The 13,302-nt window shown below is 53.1% G+C and overlaps 1 protein-coding gene across 3 annotated transcripts in view; it reads right to left on the reverse strand.

Annotated features, from left to right (window-relative positions):
* Window positions 1-11,061: 11,061 nt before the first annotated feature.
* NFYC (nuclear transcription factor Y subunit gamma) overlaps window positions 11,062-13,302 on the reverse strand; it is a 70,428-nt gene continuing 68,187 nt past the window's right edge. The window contains exon 10 of one of the 3 annotated variants that reach the window (XM_046010437.1): window positions 11,062-12,967. In XM_046010437.1, coding sequence (XP_045866393.1) covers window positions 12,536-12,967 — 432 coding nt within the window. In that variant the 3' untranslated portion in view covers window positions 11,062-12,535. The remainder of the gene's footprint in view (window positions 12,968-13,302) is intronic. The other 2 variants (XM_046010436.1, XM_046010438.1) reach the window with 2 other exon arrangements.

Consider the following 13,302-nt stretch of genomic DNA (forward strand, 5'->3'; position numbering starts at 1 on the left):
GGGCGGCGCCGGGCGTGGGGGTGGGGGGGCGCCGGGGCCCGGCTGCGGTCCGGGGCGGGCGGGCGCGCGCGGGGCGCTCAGCGGCTCATGGCTCGGACCCGGGCCCGGCGGGGGCGGCCCGGGGCGGGCGCGGGCGGCGGGGGGCTAGGGGCCGGGCCGGGGCGGCGCGAGGGCCGGGGGCGGGCGCGCGGAGCCTGGGGGCCGCCGGAGCCCGCACTGACCGCCCGCTTCCCCGGCGACTGGGGCGGCTCTTTCCGACTCCAACTCTCTTATTACGCGCTCCATGCCGCTCGCCTTTCCACCTGCCTCAGGCGCGCCGCTCACATGTCATCCTCCCCCGCCCCGCCCCTCCCCCGCCGCCCCCGCCCGCCCCGCGGCCGCCTTCCCAAATCGGGAGGGAGCTAGCGGGCGGGCGCGGCAAGGCGGAGGGGGGCGCGCGGAGCAGCCGGCGGGGCTGGGCGCACCGGCCACGCGGGCCGACGAGTCGGTGCCGGGACCTGACCGCGTGGCGGCGGCCCCCGGGGGCTGGCCGCGTGCTAGTGGCGTACACTGCTGCGCGGGGCTGCCGGGACCCGGAGGCCCGGCTGGGCTGGGACGCCTCGCGGGGGTTGGGGGGGCTGCGGAAAGTCGGGGCGTGGGGTGGACAGCTGTGGTCGCGATCGTGGATGGGACTCGGCGTCCCGTGGAGTTCAGGTGTGAGTGGCTCCAGAAGTGCGTGCTCCGTGTGTGCCGCGCGGGTGGCTGTGGGTGCGCGCGGGGACGGGATAGAGTCCATGCAGGTGCGTGGCGTGGGCGTTGTGTGGATAGGTGTGAAGATGAGTGTGCACGGTGCAGGCCCCGCTAGGTGGTGGAGGTGGAAGCGAGGAGGTGTGCTCCTCGTCGTCGGGGCGTGCCCTTAGTGCGCCGGGAGGCATGTGTCAAGTGTGCCGGGGCCGCGTGTGGCTCGGTGAGCAGCGCCCACGGGAACGGCCTGCTGTCCAGGCGCTGCCGAGCTGTGTCACAGCGTGTTGCATAGCGGACCCCGGGTGTGTCCGCTCTTCCTCCCACCCACACCCACGTCTGAGCTTGCTTTCTTCGGGTTGGGGGACGAACCCCCTAGCCCCCCCACCGCCCCAAAGAAGAGTCTCCTCCGAATGAGGGCCTGCGCCCCGCCAAGCCAGTCTGAACCGCTCCCTTGCCTCCAGGGTCAGGGTCAGGGCACGTGGGTGTTGGGAGGTGAGCGCTGAACCAGCGCGGCGGGCCGGACGACTTCGTCCCCAGAGGCCCGCAGAATCCCACCCCCAAACGGGAGACTCTTTCCCACGCACTGCCTCTCCAGCTGGAAAGTTCTTGGTGCCTGACTGACCTCCTCTCTCTAGCGGTAGGGGGCAGCCCTTTCGTTCCCTTTAGCCCTCTCGGCCCTGCGAGGAGTGGTCATTTGGGTTTCCCGATCCTCTTTCCCTCTTCTCCTGACGGCTGCTTCGGCCACACCAGCCGCTCCCTCCGCAGGCCGTGCCCCAGGGTGAAGGCTTCCGCAGCAAACTCTTCTACGTTCCTCCGGGAGTCTCTCGGGGGACTGAGCCGAGCCGGAGGGGCGGGGCAGGGGGCGGGAAGGCGAGCTGATTCTCAGCTGTCAGCAAAGGCAGCATTGATCTGCTGAGCGCCTCTGGGGGAGGGAGGGAGGCAGATCTGCAGACGTCCGGGAGGGTGTTGCAGGGACCTGGGGGGTCCCCAAACTGAGCTTGGCGGCCGGCCCACACCCTGACCCGGACAGTGACCTTTTCCTCTCTGCATAACACGGGGTGCCTTCTGGGGTTTGACCTGAATCTTTCCTGCTGCTCTTTGGCTCCAGGTGTGCTCAGGGCCAGAGCCTGGTGCCTCTGGGCAGGTTATGCCCTGACCTCGCTGGCAGCTGGGGAAGGTTTCTGGACCCCAGAGCCCAGCCACAGATGCAATGCCTGCGCTGGGTTAACCCATCCTCTCCCTGTGGGCTAAAGCCAGCAGCCCCTAGACTTGGCACCCCCTTCCCAGACACTATGGGACTGTCTAGACTACATCAATCGGGGGTCCTGCAGGGCAGGACTAAGGTCTGGGAACCTGACTGGTAGGTGGAAAGAAAAGCAGTTGTAAGGGATTTGGAGGTCTTTCTTGGGGTCTAAAGGCTCTTGCGTGGCAGAAACCCCACTTGAACACAGGTTGCCCTTACCAACACCCAGAATATCTGGAATTGAGTCTGTTCTTGGAAATCTGATCCTGACGCTTAGCATCACCTCTGAACACCACAGTTCTCTTCCCATTTGGGGGACTGAAGAAGTCCCTTCCTTTGTGAGGAGCTCTCACTGGCAGGAGAGGGCCCCGCATTATCTTTTCCAATTCCAGCTCTAGATTATCCCCCTCATAAGTAGCAGGAAAAGGAAGGACACCATGGTTGCAGCTAGAGGAATGAAAGTTAGACCTCAGGAAGGACTTTCATAGGACACAGAGGACTGTTTCTCCTGGAGGTGTGTATCATGAACAGAGGGACAGGCCCGCTCCTTTTTAAAGTGGAAAGACGGTGAACTCTTCTTAAGGGGTGAGGGGAATGGAGAAGATGGTCCTTGAAGGCCAGAAGCAATTTATTTGGGGGATGTGTGTGTTCATGTACACACAGGGGGACTGGAGGAAGCCGAGAAGAAAGTCTGGTTCAGAAAGGACAGGTGGCCCCTCTGAGGGTCACCCGGCGGCCTTCCTGTCTCCCCCCCAATCCGGATTCCCAGGACATGACTGGGAGGATGGACTTTCCCCACTGCAGCCTTTAGTGACTAAGACACTTTTCTGAGCAAACAGCTGTCTCAGGCTCTCTCTGTCTGCCTCCCTGCTTCAGGAGTGTCGGGGGTGGTGGTGGTTTCCCACCCTCCTCTCTCACTCCCCCTCTCCCACCTGTTCCCTGCGCCCCACCCTCAGCAGCTTCATTCTCACCCCCACCCCCTAGCCCCTGAATCTCGCCCTGGTGACACTGCCAGAATGGCCACCCTGCCCAGACTCACTGTGTCCCTGGGCAGGTCCATTCCCCACTCGGGGCTTCAGTTTCCCCATCTGTGCAAGAAGAAAGGGCTGGGGCTCCAGGATCTCCTGTAACTCATCACTGTCACCGTCATCTATCAATGGAGCAAGTATTGATTGAGAGGAAGGGTGGGGATGGAGAGCTCCCATTTGCAGAGTACCAACTGGGTGCCAGATCCTGCCCCATCTGGGACAGAGAGCAACCATTTCCATGTGTGGAAGCTGAGGCTCAGAGAGGTACAGGGAATCTCTGAAAGATACACAGCCTGTGGGTAACCCCAGAACCATCTGTGACCTGTCCTCCCAGCTGGCTGGCACCTACCTACTGTGCCCTGGGGTCCTGGGATCAGTGCCGGGGGCTGAGGGGAACTGGAGATGTTCTCTAGAACTGTTCTCTAGGACTCTCTCCTGCCAGCGGTGGAGACTCCCAGGTCTATAAGAGTTCAGGTCTAGAAGTGGCTGGGACCTGGCTCAAGCCTGTCATTGACTATAACAGCCAGCAGTGTGATCTCAGGTCAACCAAAGTTGCAAGTTCCTTTCTTGAAGTGGGAAGGGGGTTTTAAGTCAGTGGTTTTCAGACTTTATTAGCAATGGAATCATGAAGTAGCATCCCAACATGTACAAAGCATTAAAACAGAGGTGTTCTGCTTGAATTGGGGTTGATGGGTTTGGGGGGGTCAAGTTTCCACCCACCAGATCTCCTACTCTTCCCTCTCTACATTCCAGAACCCCCCTGGGTTTTCTTACAGCTCCCAGGGATGTGAGAGGTCAGATGAGGGAAAAGTCTCCACTGGCAACGTCCCAAGAAGGGTACAGGGGTGTGGAGGACTCGGGGAAGTGCAGAGAAGTGCAGTTAGTTATGCCTGCGGCACGCGGGCTGAAGTTGGGGCTAAATGCTAAGCCTTAGGCAGGCTTACCTTTACCTGCATTGTCTTATTTCAGTACCCCAACAACCCTGTGATGGACTGCTGCTTACACCCCCATTTTACAGATAAGAAGACTGAGGCTCAGTGAAGAGACTCAGCCTAATCTAGCTCTCTACCCCTGTGCTGTAGTATGTGTGTCTGTGTGTGTAGGTGGGATGTGGGGTTGGAGAGAAAGTTACAGAGCAAGGGAGAAGAAGGGTAAGCTTGGCAAGGGGGACAGCAGGGGCCCTGAATGCTAAGCCAGAAGGTCCAGTTTGGCCTGATAGGAAACAGTCTGGCCAAGCAGACTTGGCCAGCAGACTGGCCAACAGTCTTAGCCGGGGCATGCAGCAGAGGCTGGGGTTCTGCAGGAGAGGGCTCGGGAGGGGTGGAGTTGGAGGCTTCAGCACCCAGGGAGGCTGGCAGTGCCAGGGGCAGAAAGAGCACTGAACTACGAGTCATGGCTAGGCTTCCTGGCTTTTCCTCTGGACTAGCTGGTGACCTTGGGCAAGTCATTTCACCCCTGCCCCACCTTTCGGGAAGACGGAGCACACGAAAAATTCTTGATCATGCTGGGAGGGGTACACACGTGAACCATTCATCTTAGTATGTATCAGAGTATGTTTCTCCTTCTTCCTTCAGGTATGTGGGCGGGGTGGGTGGACAGAGGAGATGCTGTGGGCAGTCCCTAGACCTAGCAGCTCTTTTCAGTCTGGAAAGGCTTCCTAGGAGGAGGGGTTTCCTGGGGTGGTGGCATCACATACATTATTTGCCTCTAGAGCTCCACTCCACTGTGAGTAGGAGGAGGAAGTATAAGAGAAGGATCAGGCCTGCTTCCATTCCCCAGTAAGGCCAGAGAGGACAAGGGATCTAGGCCAACCCAGCAGGTGGGAAGTCCTGGGAGGCCCAGAGGAGTTTCTCTCCCCCCCAGATCTCGAGGTGCCACTGAGCTGTCCCCAGCCCAGACAACACAGGCCTTCTGGGATAGTGAGCTCACAGCCACAGGAAGTGGGGAGGGAGCAGTGTTGCTGAGCTCAGCAAAAGTGAACCCCCATTGATCCTCAGGGCTGGAGGGGGGCCCACAAAGAGGAGACACTGAGGGAGAAAGAGGTGTGGAATTGAAAGTCAAAACCATCCCTTCTCTTGCAGCTCCTCTGAATCCTCGGGATTCTTCCTCCTTGACCCCCAACTCCTGGAAGACCATGCAGAAGGCATCACTACTACTGTGGGTGTGCTGATAGGCTCCACGTTCTCAGTGAGGGCAGCTGGGACAGCTGAGTTGGTTGGAAAATGAGGAGGAAGGATATTCTTCTGAGTTGCTGACAGTGCAGTGGAAGGAAGCCTCCCCGATCCATGCTCTGTTGGTGGGGGAAGCTTGGACAAGGGCTCAGAGAAGGAGATGATGTTAGCGGGAGGGACTGCAGATAGAGTGGCAGAGAAGGGGGTTCAGAAAAGGGATAAGCCTTGCTAAGGGAGACAGGGATCCAGGGAGGAGCATGGGGGCTCACAAGGGAAACTGGAGGGCTCAATGACCGGGATGGGAGGCCTAGAGAGTGGGACTTCCAGGCCGAACTTAAGTGAACATATATTAAAGTCCCTCTTCCCTGAGCTATTAAATAACTTCGAATTAGATAACTTCCCTGAAATATTGGATGACTTTAAAAAATACATATCCAAACTCAAAAGCGAGAATGAGAAATCTCTAAGGGCCAGAAATGAGAGGGAATTCTGGTGGTGAGTAGGAGTGGAAGCTGTAACTCTGAGGAGGCATTTGCAGGATGGGAGGTATAGTTGCAAACCCCACCAGTGGCAAGGGCTACAGCAGGCTCTCTGCCTAATGCTGGGTCTGGGAAAGTGCTAAAGTATGTCTGCCTGCTAGCCTCCTGGTCTTGGCTTTGGGTAGAAATATTCTAAGCCAAGATGCTAATATAAGAACTAGTTTGCAGCTGGTGAACATCCACATGGCTTGCGCAGATTCAACTGAGAAATCATCCCTTAGGGTGACCTCTACACACAAGGTAGGAAAGTGGCTGAAAATAACTATCTCAAGGATAAACTTTACAACATATCAGAAAAAGTAAGTACAATATCTTGAGAGGCCCCTCTCTCATGGGAGAATTCATACCTAAAGATCTAGAGATAATAGAGCAATCTTTAATTTTAGTTTAATATGGTTAAATTCTTCAAAAAGATTAAGGAAGGTATAGCATCTATAAAATAAGAACAGATGTATCAAACCAGGTAGCAGCTAGCTTTGAACAGAACTATCCAGAAATTCAAGAAATGAAAACTGAAGTCACTGACATTAAAAAAGAAATCAACAGGGGCTCCTGGGCAGCTCAGTCAGTTAAGTGTCTGCCTTTGGCTCAGGTCATGATCCCAAAGTCCTGAGATCAAGCCCTGATTCAGGCTCCCCTACTTAGTGGGGAGTATGTTTCTCCTTCTTTCTCTGCCATTCCTCTGGCTTGTGCTCTCTGGCTCTCTCTATCTCTCTGTCAAATAAATAAATAAATAAATAAGATCTTATTAAAAAAAAAAATCAATAGATGAGTTAGTGGAGTAAATGCAGCTGAAGATAGAATTAGTGAATTAGAAACTAGAACTAAGGAAATCCTCCAGAATAAAGCACAGAACAATAAAGAGATTAAACATACGAAAGAAAAGAGACATTGAAGATTGAATAGGAAACCCCAACATATATTAGTTCCAGAAAAAGATACTAGAAAGAGTGATTAAGATCTTTCCAGAAATAAGATATGAATTTCTAGATTGAAAAGGCCCAGACTGCCAAGTAAGATACCTTCAAAAACAAAACTACATCTAGACACCTTTTAGCCAAAGTGTAGAATATCTAGAATAAAAAGGAAATTCTAAAAGCCACCAGAGAGAAAAAGATAGCTTATCTACAAAGGTCCAATAATTGAATTGACAGTAAGCATCTCATCAGCAACAACAGATGCCAAAAGACAATGGAATAGAATCTTCCGAGTGCTGAGGGCAAATAATTCTGAACCTAGAATTCCATACATTGCCAAACTGTCATTTAAAGGGCAAAATAGAGACATTTTGACATATACAAGATCTTAGAAAGCTTCTGTCTCAGAACTTCACTTGAAAGAGAGAGGCAAAGGGGCTTGGGGGAGGTTTGGGGAGCTGGAGAGGTGATGGGGCTCCAGGCTGTAGAGAGGGACCAAGCTATTTGGGATGACTCCTCAGCACAAGCCAGCCAGAGGAACCCAGCCCAACCTGGCCCAGCTGGGACGCAGCTTAGTTTCTCCCATTCTGATGCTGTCCCCACATCCCCTCTTTCTGGGCCATGAGAGTGGCCCAGCACCCAGGCCAGGGAGTCACACTGCCAGTCCAGCTCAGGGGTCTTGTGGAGGCCACACCCAAGTTGCTCATGCCACCAAGTACTTGATCTCCACTCTAGGGTCTCCTCCTCTGGGAGGGCAGATGCCACCTTGCCAAGGCCTGTGTGGATGGTTGGAGGAGTGGGACGAAAGCTAGGTCCCTACCTGGGGAGGGGCGTGCAGGGGCTCTCATTCTCTCTAGGAAAAGAATCATGAGCCCAGGGGAAGTGACCAGTGGGGCTGAGCTGGCTGGGACAGGAGGCTTCTTGAAGCTCCTGGCTCCACTCAACCAGATGGTGCCTTTGGGTAATTTCTTAACCTCTTTGAGCCTCAGTTTCTCACTTAGAAAATAAGAACACCTACCATGAGGATGTAAAGATGAAATGAGATCATCCATCACGTATCAAGCTTAAACATACTTTCTTACACAGAAATTTTTTTTTAAGACTTACTTTAGAGAGAGAGAGAGCAAGCATGAGTGGGAGGGGCAGAGGGAGAAAGAGAGACTCTCCAGCGGACTCCGTGCTGAGCATGGAGCCCAATGCGGGGCTCCGTCTCACAACCCCCAGATCATGACCTGAGCCAAAACCAAGAGCCAGATGCTTAACTGACTGTGCCACCCAGGCCCCCCTGCTGCACAGAAATTTCCTGAAAGGATAATCTCTGATACCCCTGCCCAGCATATTGTCACTAATCAATTTTTTTTTTAAATGTTAACAATTAAAAAATAGCCAAATCAAAGGAGCAGTGCTAGGAATGCGCACAGGTTTGGAGGCCCTGTCTTCAGGGAAGGGTTCACGTTCATTCACTCTTCATCAGTCACTGCCATCCTCCTGGTGCCCGGCCCTGTGCTGGGCTCTGGAGGAGCACAGAGGACTCTAGACTGGAAGAGGACCATCTGTGAGGAAGATAACCAAACCAAGAAAATTCTAACAAAGTGATAGGGGGTTTCTTCAGAGCCAAACTTGTCTTGTGTTTACTGTCTCTCTCTCCCCCCCCCCATTCCCATGTACACCTCCCCTCCAGCCCTCAACCCCATATAAGTTTCACGATAGCCCAAACCTCATCTGGGCTAATTTTCAACCATCTTTACAAGGTTTAAAAACAATTTCTGACACATAGGAAGTGCCAAGGAAATATTTGCTGAATGACTGTGGTTATAAGCATGAACAACAGAGACTGTAGACATTGCCGTGGGAGCATGGAAGAGGTCTTTGCAGACTCTGCCCCGGGACTTAAAAGTTTCTCAGCAAGGGCCATTTAAATTGGGTCTTGATGGATGTATAGATCAGTAAGTGGAAAAGAAATAAAATGACATTCCAGGCAGTGGGGCCAGTACATTCTGAAAGGGGAGGTGCACCCAGGGACTAGTAACTGAAAGTGCAAAGAGTGCAGGAGAGAGGAGACTGGAAAGACACAAAGCTGGGGAGATAAGAAGGGCCTTGAATGAATTTGGACTGCCAGAAAGCCCTTATAAAATCTGAGAACCTGGGCGCCTGCCTGGCTCAGTCGGTGCAGCTTGTGACTCTTGATCTCGGGGTCACGAGTTCGAGCCCCATGTTAGGTGTAAAGATCACTTAAAAAATAAAATCAAACCTGAGGAATTAACCTGAGGTAATACTTGGAATAGTGCTTCCAGCCCTCAGTTGCCACAGGAATGCCCCTGCCTTCAAAAGTTAAGGGTTTGGGGGCACTTGGGTGGCTCAGTGGGTTAAAGCCTCTGCCTTCGGCTCAGGTCATGATCCCGGTGTCCTGGGATTGAGCCCCACATCAGGCTCTCTGCTCGGCAGAGAGCCTGCTTACCCCCAGCCCCAGCCTGCCTCTCTGCCTACTTCTCATATCTGTCTGATAAATAAATACATAAAAATTTTTAAAAAGTTAAGGGTTTTATGGGTGAGGGGGTTCAGAACCTAGGACCCATTGAGATACCCCGTGTAGTTCCCGGAATTGTCTCAAGTTGGGATAAGGGTTGGACAGGGCACCTCCCAGAGACTTGGGGAAGCGCTGCGTGCCGCCCCCTTGTGGCCTCAGAAGAACTGAGTAGCAAGGAGGCTGCCCAGGGGTCTCCAGTCTCTGGCATCAGCCTCCGAGAGTTATCCCAGTCACCACATGTCCACACACCAGATATAACTGCTTTATTTATTCCACATATACTCAAGACTGGGCCAGTGGTTGGGGGGAGGCAGAGTAACAGGAGACAGTTCACGATTAGTAAAGCCTTATTCTCGCAGCCACCACCACCACCACCGGCCAGAAAGACACTATATGCACAGGGGGTCGGGCGGCCAGTATTTTGGCTTCAGCTCCACCCCAAATCCATGGAGTAACCTTGGGCAAGTAGCTGCACTATGCTGGGACTATGCTGGGCCTTGCATGTCTCCCTCTGTAACGCAGGATCATGATCCCTCTTCCTGTCTCCCCTGCGGGGTCACCTGAAGATCATTGGGAGGACGGATGCTGCAAGTGCTAGGAAAAATGTTGAAAGCATGCTCCGGATGTAAGGGGATCGCGCTGGGGATTAGATAGGGGCTCTCTAGGGCTGCACTAAAGTGTTTGTTTACACCCAGTTGGGCCCTGCTGGCGGGGAAATTTAAAGGGAACGTGCTCAGTAAGATAGTCGCTTTCCAATCACAACTGATCGAAACATCTCCAAAAGAAGAATGGACATCTGTGGGAAATGGGGACCCATTGACTGGTGTGAAAACCCAACTACTTGGGCTTTTAGGAATGAGTTGAAGAGCAGCGAGGTGGGGCAGTGCCGTGGCCTCAACATCTGGGCTCAACCAGGAAGTCAGAGTGGAGCTGCTGCCTCTCCTGAGGCCAGGGTCCACCCCAGCTTGCATCTCTCCCTGGGGGGCTAGGCTTTCGGGAGTATACGCATGTCTCACTGAGACTCGGTACAGGACAGTGGGAAAGGCCAGATGACTCCCTTCAGAGGAAAGTCCTGAGCGAGAAAGAAGAGAACTCAATACAGGGGGAGATGTGGGCACTAGGGAGTCAGGAAGAACAGGCCCACTGACTTATGATAGTATCACCCGCTTCACCTCCCAAGCTGTCACCGGAGTGACACCACGTATCCCAAACCTCAAAACAAAGAAAATCTTTGCTTTTGCAGGAGAATGTTATTTTTCTTCCCTTTATAGTATGAATCTCTTACCTGGTCTCATCTCTCCCTTTGCTTTGGCAGTCAAGAAGCCCAAGGGGCAAATGTGAACTGAATTCTAACAACTGTGTAGGTCTTTATGGCCAGGGTATTTGTGTTCTTGCTTTTTATAATCATTTCCTACTCAATTATATTTTTCTTAATTCTAATTTGTCCTATTTTATTGTTCCATTGTGTACATTTTCAATGCAAGCCATCTTAATTTTTCTTGTGGAATGAAGTAAGGTGTGCTCAGGTAAAGGACTGAAAATGAATAGATGATAGACGTCCAAGTACTTACCATGGCTGACAGGGGGGAGCATTTAGTGGGAGGATTACCAGGGTAACAGGGTCAGACTTGCAGTCTGCCTAATATCAAAGCCCCTTCCCATCAAAGCCCACCTCACCCCTTAAGATAGCAAAGAGAAGGGAGCTGTCCAACGTTTCGTGGCATATTTCCATCAGAGAATAAATTAATACCTTATTTTTTTTCTCTTTTTTCAAAAGATTTTATTTATTTGGCAGAGAGAGAGAGATCACAAGTGGCAGAGTCAGGGGTAAGCAGGCTCCCTGCTGAGCAGAGGGGCTCAATCCCAGGACCCTGAGATCACGACCTGAGCTGAGGGTAGCGGCTTAATCCACTGAGCCACCCAGGCGCCTCTAATACCTTCTTTAAATGGCACTCAGTTCCCTGCTCTTCCCGTGACAACAGGCCTCATTCCAGTTGTAAGGATGGCATGGTGAAGGTTAGGAAGGTGGCTCACTGCTGGCTTCCATGGCCCATGAAAGCCACTGAAGCAGCAGAACACTCCGTTCTTCCTGCTTCAATGACTAGGAAGTAGGACCTAGCTGTAGAAGCCTTCTGGCCTGCTTCGGGCTGACAAGGAGCTTGAGCCACCCACCGCGGCAGAGACCATAACCCTGGGAGTGGGCGTGGCCACAGCAGGCAGTTCAGGATGCCAGCCTGTGCCGAGGCAGAAGTGGCAGGACTTGTTTGAAGGACAGAGGAAGTTTCTTCCATGAGGGATGCTCTCTTGACCCTCAAACCAGCAGGATGCAGCGGAATCTGGCCCACCTGTGGTAGTCTCAGTAAGGCAGGCAGGCACCTCTGAGCGGCAGGTTCCGAATGTAGTTCATCTTCAAAGTCAGCTGAAGACCTCCATTTGAATCAGATATGTAGCATAAGTTCCCTTAGCTTTCAAAGTCCCCTCCTCACAAGGGTCCCCCTCTTTCATAGACACCCAACCCGAGGGCAAACAAACCTTTCCAATTTCCAAGCCTTCTCAAGCACAGCAGCCCCGTGAGTGCCCCCAGACACAGATACCCAGACTCTAAATTATCTAAAATGAAATTTATTGCATTTCATGCAGTTTGAAGTCCATGCAGCAAAGGAGACTAGCACAATTTTTAATGTATTTTAAAAATAAAAAATGGGGGTGGGGTGGGGGTGGGCAAATGCACGAAGTTCTAGTCTCCTTCGGTCCCTGGGAGAGAAGGGTTTGGAAATGAAACCATCCACTGTCCTTGGCGAATGAGTTCATCTCTTAAATGCAAGGAATGTTTCCACGGCCTCTGGGTGCAGACACACAGAGCTCTGGGACAAGCGCAGGGTCAAAAGGACCACTAGTGAAGAGGAAGCTATGCAGGCACCTAACTCAATCTGAGGGCAGAACAAGATGGCAAATCCTGGGGGCAGCAGCTGTTCCGAGAGTCAGGAGATAACGTACCCCCTGAGATTTGCTCCTGAAAAGAAGTAGTGGTAAGAATAAAAAAAAGAGAGAGAGAGAGAACAAAAGAAGTATTTCTTCAACCACACTCTTCGAGAAAATGCCATAAATATGTTATTTAATATTTTCATTTCATAGCATTGGACACACAGCTCAACATATTGAAATATTGATTCCTTGAGAAAAAATGGAAAAAAAGGAAATAAAAAATATTGCATCTTTCTGTTGGAGAATCTCGGCCCCCAGGCATGGGGCGTAGTGCACCAGTGTCCTAGCCTGCAGGAGGCGCGGAGGTCGGCCGTGTCCTCTGGGGAGGGAGGCTGTGCCCATCGCCCGGGGCTGTATGGCAAAAAGTATGTTGGGTGTCCTTGGCCTTGCCAGCTCAGGCCCTCAGTCGCCGGTCACCTGGGGAGCCTGCCCGTCGGAGGGCTGGTTGGCTGACTGGATGAACATGGGTTGGGCGAGGTCCTGGCCGGCAGGCATGGTGACTTGCTGGATCTGGTAGAGCTGCTGCGAGGGGTGGAGAGGAGAGAGTGAGGTCACCCCTGGGAGAGGGGCATGCAGCTCCCTATGGGCCTCAAGATGGTCGGGGGCCCCAGATACCTCAACCACCACCCACTGTAAGGCATCAGAGGGAGGAGGGGATGTGGAGCTCTGCTGGGGCTGGGAGCAGCAGACACAGGACGCTCCGGCCCGGTGTGGGGGTGTGTGTGTGGTGGGCGGGGAAGAGGTGCAGGGAGTTGCATTTCCTGTGGCTTTCACTTCTCTGGGCTCTGCCTCTCCCGTTAGCTCAGAGCCTCGGGCTTGCTGCACGCTGTTCCTCTGTGACAAACACAAGCAATTTGAACCACTCTACCAGCCGCTTGGAAGTCCGCATTTCCCCAACTCTCGGTAATCCTCACTAGCAGGGGTAGTAGGATTACCCTCCTCCTCCTTTCCTCAAAGTATCTGGCTTAGACTGAGGCTACACTGAACCTGCATTTCCTGCACAGGCCCTGCTGAGGAGGGGGCCTGGGTTTAAACACATACTAAGCCAAGACCCATGAGGCACTGAGAAGCAGCTCACATAGCCACTGTGGAAGGGCAGAGCCAAATGGACACTTGACTTACTCAGGTGTCCACCCCAAAAACCCACAGGTGGAGACCTCCCCCCTCCC

Source organism: Meles meles, chromosome 1 (assembly GCF_922984935.1).
Source record: "Meles meles chromosome 1, mMelMel3.1 paternal haplotype, whole genome shotgun sequence".
NCBI lineage: Eukaryota > Metazoa > Chordata > Mammalia > Carnivora > Mustelidae > Meles > Meles meles.